This window comes from Geospiza fortis, unplaced genomic scaffold, assembly GCF_000277835.1.
Source record: "Geospiza fortis unplaced genomic scaffold, GeoFor_1.0 scaffold217, whole genome shotgun sequence".
In the NCBI taxonomy this organism is placed as follows: Eukaryota; Metazoa; Chordata; class Aves; order Passeriformes; family Thraupidae; genus Geospiza; species Geospiza fortis.
Genome location: NW_005054392.1, coordinates 322,208 through 330,776, shown reverse-complemented (window position 1 = coordinate 330,776; position 8,569 = coordinate 322,208). Strand labels below are relative to the sequence as shown.

At 38.6% G+C, this 8,569-nt stretch overlaps 1 protein-coding gene across 1 annotated transcript in view; it reads left to right on the top strand.

Moving 5' to 3' along the window:
* The window catches only part of MTHFD1L (methylenetetrahydrofolate dehydrogenase (NADP+ dependent) 1 like), a 145,619-nt gene that overhangs the window by 16,937 nt on the left and 120,113 nt on the right, over window positions 1-8,569 (top strand). Inside the window, exons 8-10 of the mRNA XM_031060824.1 lie at window positions 2,815-2,894; window positions 3,616-3,713; window positions 7,913-8,086. Of these exons, the coding sequence (XP_030916684.1) occupies window positions 2,815-2,894; window positions 3,616-3,713; window positions 7,913-8,086 (352 nt within the window). The remainder of the gene's footprint in view (window positions 1-2,814; window positions 2,895-3,615; window positions 3,714-7,912; window positions 8,087-8,569) is intronic.

The following is an 8,569-nucleotide window of genomic DNA, read 5'->3' as shown; positions in this document are numbered from 1 at the left end:
AACTGCATTGCACACCACAGTAACATTCATTTCTAATACAGGAAATGTAAGATTTGGCATAAGCATATACATTTCTTTGAATTGTTCAAATTGTAGCAATGTGCTCTGTTGAGTACTGCATTTTATTGGAAAGGCAGCCTGAGATTTTTATCAAGATAAATTAGCTAGAACTCATCTACCAAATGTCTATCTGTCTTTTGGTAATGCTTTTGAGGTTGTCAGAACTTTGGAGAAACTCCAAAATTACAGCAGAAATGCATTTTACCAGTTATAAAAATGTTGGTCTCAAGGCTTTCTAGAGAGGAACATGAAACACAGGTGTCTGACAGGAAGAATGCACTTAGTTTAAATGCAAGATGTTTGTGGAAAGCCCATTGTGGAGTAGTTGTGACCTTGGAGAAACAACTGAGTCTTATAACTGTCTCTTGACTTCCATGGAATCTGGCTGAGGTGCTTGGAAATGGTTCTGGATTTTTTCTTGCTTTAGAAATGTCCGACTTAACATCTGTGGGGTCACAGGAGCTAAATGAAGCCTGAAAGCAATAATGGCCATGAAGTAACATTGGTTCTTGCTAGATGGTGGCTAGATTTCCAACTTGCGTGGGTGTACATGTTGTCTAACACACTTGTGTGTTCTAAAAGCACTCAGAATTTGCAAGGATGTAGCTGAATTGGGGAAATGTAATGTTGTAAATCAGGAGAGTCGAGATAAAAGTGCTCACTCCAAAGTAACAATTCTTTATCAAGTTTTTTTTTTGATCAAAGATTTTTAAATTATCACAATTTTAAAACATTCTGCAATTTTCTAGCAGTGCAACATCTGCTTCTGTTGCACTGACAATCTTGGAATCAGGTGAGTGCTGGCAGAGTCTTGCAGGAATATACTTTATATGTAAATGTATGGAAATGAAAGTAACTTTCTGAACAAAACTTAAGGATGCCAGAATTATTTGAGATTTGATGTCCAACTCGTTTGGGGTCACTTGTAAGCTGAAGCCCACATGGTTTAAGTATGTTAATGGGAAATTCAACCATTTCCCCACCTCTTCTCTATTCTAAGCTGCCTGAGCAGACAGGTAGCACCTGGCGGCAGTTCTCACTCATCTCTATGATAGGGTATGAGTCAGAGGAGGGAGCACAATATCTGAAGTTCTGCTGATCTGACCATAGTCTGAAGCAGAGAGTGCTATTGCAGCTTCCATCTGGAAAATTTATCCTAGGAGAGCTGTTGCAATCCTGTGATTGTCTTGCTCTAGCTTCACCTTCACCCCTGTAAAAGCCTGGTTAGTCGTTTGTGGGTTTGTGTAGCATAGGCAGTCTGAGAGAAATAGTTTATTGAAGGGAATTGTCTAATTCTAATATGTATTTATACACATGCTAGCCCTGCCCTGATAAAAATAGTCGTATTAAGCCAAATAACATAAAAAGTCAAAATGTTTCTGTAAAGCACAGCTGTCTGAAAGGGGGTTTTAAACTTCATTCTTCCTACTTCATTTGTCTGTTTGGCAGCTCTCCCAGCCTGGTCTCAAAGCAGCAAGAGTCAGCTTATGACTGTAATAGACTATTCCAGTAAAACTCTTCTGTCTAAATCTAAAGCTGAGCATCTCCAGAAGAAATTGTTGGGGGTTTGTTTATTTGTTTTAATTCCAAGTGTTAATGCAAGAAGAAGAACTTTTCAGACACTTTCTTAATTAGAGTTTAATATGAAGATTGTTGCCTTCAGCTTGGTCAGCTGTGTCACTGATGTGTGGATGCCTGCTGGCAGGAAAGTTTGAGAAAGGGTCAGGAAACACATGGAGTGAGGCTGAGGGGTCTGCAGAGAGGGTCTCCTGCTCTCTCAGCAGTGGATGTGGGAGAGTGGGCTGTAGCTGCCGCCCTGTCTCCAGTCTGAGGGTTCTGTGCCCTGCTGCTCTGGGACCCTTGTTGGGAGGGGTGGTTGTGCAAGGGAACGTGAGCCTTTTTTGACCAGTACAGAAGGGGTGAACAGAGCAAGAGCTTGACCAGGTCAGGGCTTGCACTTCAGTTCCCCTGTGGCAGAAAGGTTAAAGCTGTCAGCGTACAGTTGGGGTTTTTTTTTATTACAATTATATCTACGCCCTTCAGAATGTGGCTACGGCCTTGATATGCCCACAGAGACTAGGATGTGAATTTTGGAGAAATTGTGTCTAGATAAAGGTCAATGAGCAACAACAGAAGAACAAGCCAGAAGAAGGATTACAGCAAAATGACAGAATAATATGTTTAGTTGGGGTAGCTAATGCATGATTATCATTTGATGTATTGCCACTAGAAACAGTTATAACTGTCTCTGAAGTTGAAGTCACTCTGACTTGTGTAGACTCTCCAGAATGCCTGCTTTTAATATGATGCTGATGAAGATAACTGTTACTGTTCAGAAAAAATTTGCATCTACTTTTTCCAAGTTATAATGATCCTGTATGGTATTTGATCATTTCATTGTTCTCACTCACTGTAATGTGTGTGTCGAAGAGAAGACAGTCTTTACCGTGCTCATTTAGGTGTTCTGTTTAAGAATGTATGTAGCTTTTCAAATACCACTGTGTGAAATTTTTTTGTGTGGGTTTGTGTAATATGTTTCAGAAGATACAGTTACTCTCTGATTTTCATAGTCTATTCATCTTTCTGAGTGGTTTCATTTGAAGTATTAGAGAAGCCACCTATAATTTTGTCAGTAATATTGTTAAATTTCAAGTCCACCTTTTGAAATTTTTTATTTGGATGTAACTTTCAAATACACATGCTCCCACTCACAGAAGATTTGTGATTTATTACTGTAATACTTTTATTTTTCAGAGAAACACAGCTATGGTCAGCAGAACAACCCTGCTGCTGAAAAGACTGTTGGTTCTCTTGCAGTAGCAATGAGAATGCAGGTTAGTGTACCTTTGTCTGTAAATTGTACCAATCTTGCAGATTTGTTGCTCTTTCTGTAAGTTGCAGAAATTACTTCTACAGTTTGTATTTGTTTTACTCTTTTGACCATCTTACATGACTTCCATTTTAATAGCAGCTCTTAATCAGATAGAGTGATACCTATTACATTTAATTAGAGAAAGGTAAATTAAAAATCAGACATCTCATAACTGTGGTTAATACAGTAAAGGTGGGCAGAAGCACTTATATCAGTAGGCTAATGTCACTCACTCTGGTAAAACTGAGAAGAATAATTGTATCTGCATTTTTGCATTACAATGGATAGAGGGTCCAAAAGTATGTTATTTAATTTTGGAAGCAGCGTGAGTCAGTCAGTGAACAATCAGTATCTTCTGTTATTTTTAAAGTGTGAGAGAAGAATAGTAATTCTCAGTCTTGACCAGAATAAAATGTCCAACTGCCTAATTAGAGAATCTTCTCTGCCGCTTATGTGTTAGTGGGGTTGTTTCTTTTTGAAATGTGGTCATACAATAGAAAAGTGGCTCTTACTTTGTCCTAAAACCATGAAATGGAAAAATTTTTAAGTTTGGGGCTTTTTGTTGGGGCTTTTTGTTAGCCTTTGCTGTAGAACTTATTTCAACATACTCTAGAGATTGTTTGAAATTGCTGTTCAGCATTTATGATGCAGCTGTTGTGTGCTGTTTTCTTGTTTAAAACCAGAACATGGTAAAAAACATGGAGCGATGGATCCAGTCCCAGCAGTACAGGAAGTGGGACCTCCACAGCTTGAAACTGCAGCCCCTCTCCCCAGTACCCAGGTAATAAGTGCTTCTAAAGAAAAAAAAAGTGAAAAATATTTTTAAAAAGAGCAAGCAAATGTGACAACCTAAAAATGCGCTGTGCCTAATTAATTTTTAATCTTATGTGGACTATGTGCTGTGCCATTCTCTTATATGCTTCATCATGACCATGTGCTTCTGTTTGATATTAATTTTTACTTTGATTTTTACATTGGAGCCAAGCTTTATTTAATGAAGACCTAAAGCTGGAAGGTTTCATTGATGAAGGGAGGAGAAGTCTTGTGAAACACCAACAGAAATACAAAAGACAAGAGGTTCCTAATGGCTGAACCCTGATGTAGAAAGGTGTTTAGTTAAGGCTCAGTGATTTCAGTGGCATTTGAGTTTGTACTTATTTTCTTCCCTCAGTAGAAGTACTTTCTTCTGCGTTAGACTTTTAAATTCCTGTGTGGGTGTGAAAAGCAGGAAGCATACTTATTCTCATAGCCAGAATCTTTTCAATCAGCTCCTGTCATTCACTTCCCAAGGCCCATGTCTGGGCCTCAGGGATTTCAGGTCTGCCTTGGCATGATTGCTGACATCTCTGATATTTAAAGCAGTCTAAGCTCTTCACTGTGCTAAAGTGCTTTGCTATGTGTTGGGTGACAGAGAGAGGAACCAATGGCTTGAAAGTGAGGAAAGTGTCAACATTTTTTCGTGCTTATTGATACGCCTGCTTCTGCAGATGCTGAAGGAACCTCATACCTCAGAAGTCTGAGAGAGTTGGAACTCCATAGTCTGGAGGATAGGAGGATCTTATCAATGTGTCTGAATACAATGTACAGTAACACAATCAGGAACGAGGCAGGCTCTTTTCAGTGGAGCCCAGGAACAGAACCATCAGCAGTGAGCACAAACTGAAACCCAGGAAGCTCCACTTGAACATCAGGAAATACTTCTTCACTGTGAGGGTGGCCAGATATTGACACAGATTGGCAGGGTGGTTGTGGAGTATCCATCCTAGGAGACATTCAGAAGCCACCTGGACATAGGCAACTAACCAGCTCTAGATGCCCCTGCATGAGCAGGGGGGTTGGACCAGATGACTTCCAGAGGTCCCTTCCAACCCCAGCCAGTCTGTGATTCTGTAATTCTGAATCCTGCTGGTGTCGTTTTGGAAAGCTGTGACAAAATGTTGTATTTTGATTTGCTTTTCACCGTCTCTTACAACAGTTTAATGGGAATGAACACAAATGTAATTCAAACCAGAGATTCCAAAAGAATGAATTTTCTCTTGTAACCAGGGACACAAGGAGGCAGAGATGCTTGAGCTTTTTCTGGAATTCTAGAATTCAGTTTCTAGAATTGAAGCCTAAAAAAACTATCCTTAAATTATACAGTTAAAAGATAAAGTATGCGATGTCATGAGGGTGGTGGTAAACAAAACTTCCACAAAAAGGTATTCTCAACCCTCTCTATGACATTGTGTGTTTAGTACATCAATAATTACATAATTAATAAATAATGGTGTGTGTGTGTATATATATATATACACACACATAATATTATATATATAGTATAATATTTATTATATAATTAGTAATAGGACTTGCATTTATCTGCTAACTCTATAGCTTTGTCTTTTTTCTTTTAAATGTAAAAATCCCTTCAGATGGAAAGTTTCCTGTAATAAAATGTAAGCTTTCAGTAATACACCACGTTGTGTGGAAACAGATGGAGTATTCATTGAAAGTGAGGCAAAGCTGCTTAAGCACTAAAACTAAGAACATCTGCTTTTTGATTTCTGTGAGATCTGGGTTGAAGTATTTCCAAATATATTGGAAATGGAATGGAAAATTTTCTTACAGTATGCAGTAAAAAAGAAATGTCAGGTGAGTGGATGTAGAGCCTTCCTCTGTCTTTTGAATTTTTCTGTATTTTGTAAATTATCACTTACAATTGTCAGTGGTGGACTTCTTGCTTAACAGTTTTCATTCATGCAGAAGAACCACTTTTGCACATCTCCAGCAATACTGAATAACATAACATTTTGAATAATTCTGGTATTTCCAACACAGGGAATATATTTTCAGACTAAAAGAGTCAGCAACAAATATAGACTTCTAAAGTCCCGGTGTAACCAAGTCTTTAATTTTCTGTGTTTTGGGAAAATATATTTAGTAGGAGGAAAAAAAATGCAAACTAATGTTGTCGTATTAGTCTACATCTTTCTCCTAAATTGCTAAATGCATCAATTATTTTAAGGAGAATAGTTACCCTGAAAATTTTAATTTCTTATATCTTTAAGGGACCACACTGCCACCAACTTAGCAAGAGTTTTCTGGGACTTGAGTTGTTTATATATTGGAAGTTGTAAGTGAAAACTTCAGATGGTCTTTGCAATGCGATGTGTGTAAGCCACTCCATCTTGTGTTCTCATTAAATTTTTATGGCTAGCTGTGTTTGAAGTCACACATAAGAAGCCAAAGGTATATCCTTCTGTGAAAGAGGATGCAGGTTCCAGGTTAGTGCTGTGATCAAGTAACTCCTTGTCCTGTAGTACTGGATATGCCATTCTTTGGGTGAGTGGTTTCTGGATTTCAGTTACCTGCTGCAGGGTGCAAAAGGGGGATACCTGAGAACTATAAATGAATAATGGAACCAGTTTAGGATTTTCTCAAAGAATTGCAAACAATTAAGTTGGCACAGACTGATCATTTGCCAGGTGGATGCAGAATGGCCAAAGTCCGCACACAGAGTTGAGATCTGGTTGTAGTTTTATGTTCCCTGGTGTGTATTTAAGGTCTTGCAGATTGTTCGAAAGTTCAGGACATGAGCATTCATGCCACTGCCAGATTCTATCTTAAAAACATGATCAGCTGAAACTACAGGAAGAAATTGAGCCTGGTTAGGCTGAAAGTAATCTTTAAAGTTGTTTTTGTGGTAATGTGAGCAATTCGAAGCCCAAAGAGACAACTCTTCACATCCAGTGTTCCAGCCCCTGGGCTTCCATGCTGCAGGAGCTTACAGCTTCTACACGCTTATGTGGACATAATGGGCAACTAGGTCAAGCTCACAAGTGCAAAATCCATGATGGAATATTAAATCCAAAGACCTCAGGTTGTCCAGGTCAGGAATTGCAGATACAATGGTGTTCCCTACAGCCACATTCCCTCAGGGAATCTGTGGCTTGCCTCAGCTGCTGCTCACCCTTGCTGGGAGTAGTTTGTAAGCTCAGTGGATGTCTTGGCTGAGCTCTGTGCTGTAGACTCCTGTTGCAGACATCTCTTTGTGAAAAATCCTTTCTTTAGGATTTTTCCTTCTGAGAAGCTGTGGCCTCAGAAACAGAATGTAAACAATGCTTATCTGCTGCTGTGGAATGCAACAGGTCGGTCTGGATTGGGCCATCTTGGATGTTCATAGTTAATGGCCAGTCAAGGACCGAGCTCTCTCGGACAGAGTCCGGGAGAGCTGCTTTGTTATCATTCTTTCTTTTCTATTCTTAGCGTAGCTAGCTTCTGAAGAAACCTTTCCTTCCTTTTCTTTTTAGTATAGTGATAATATATATATATATCATAAAATAATAAATCAAGCCTTCTGAACATGGAGTCAACGTTCTTGTCTCTCACCTCACCTGAAAACCCTTGTGAACGCTGTCACAGACTCCTGCTCTGTGGCCATTCTTAGTTTAGCTGTGTTTTAGAAGTGCATGAGTTGGTCTTCAAATGCCTTGTTTCCTTTGGTGCCCTCGTGGAGAGCAGCGATGTTGGCACTGCCCTCGGATGAAAGGCACTGCATGCACAAGCTTTGGGTTTAGCAAATGTGTTTGTTGGCCAAGGAATGCATGCACTTTTTGGTAAATTGTATGTGCTGAAATATGCTGTGAGGGAGGAGAACAAAAGGGAAAAACAAATCCAGAAACATCCATTCCAGTGGGACATGCTTCAGCATCCAGCAGACTCGTTTCTAGCTTGATATGAAAGCGTTACATAATGTTTGGAATCTGATTAAACAAGAGCTCTCTATGAAATTGTAACAATTAACAAACTCTGTATGTGATTTTCAATGTTATATTAGGTGTTAGTTAATATTTAGGTTTGGTTAATAAAATGTGAGAGAGAGTTAAAAAACTCATTACAATAACTCCATTGTTGGATTATTTGCTGTTGTTTTGTGCTCTGTTGTCGACCACCTAAGCTGAGAGAAATCTCCTGGCTCCTATTTGTTTTCTTTTCCAGTGATATTGAGATTTCCCGAGCACAGAGTCCAAAAGCTGTTGATGTACTTGCCAAGGAGATAGGATTGCTTACAGATGAAATTGAGATCTATGGCCAAACCAAAGCCAAAGTACGTTTGTCCCTGCTGGAAAGGTTAAAGGATCAACCAGATGGAAAATATGTTCTAGTTGCTGGGTAAGAATGCTATGTAATGTCATTAATGTCTGCTGTTTCCACTCTTATTAATATAAACATGCAACTTACATCTTTTTTATACTCTGTACAAATAAGAATCTTGAATGTTTTCATCTGTATGTTGCTCTTTTCTGACAGTGAGCAGGTTTTGAACTTCTTTGAAGTAACACAGCTTTTCTTCCAAACTCTTATTACTGAATTAAAGTATATTTTATAAAAGGTAATTTGTTCTATGATTCTGTGAAATGTTGGTGAGTGGAGTTTTTCTTAGTGTTTTATCAGAATTTTAAATGTTTAACTTGGATATTTAAGGCTGCTTGCATTGTGGATCTTTATAAACAAACATTAACAGAAGCTAGATGCTAATCTGCTGATATTAACAATAAATACTTTTTTTATTGAAGAACAGATTACAAAGTTTAAAAAGACATGTTTTTTCTCTGAAATGTAGACATGTCTCCAGGCAGGCTTATCCTGCTTGCT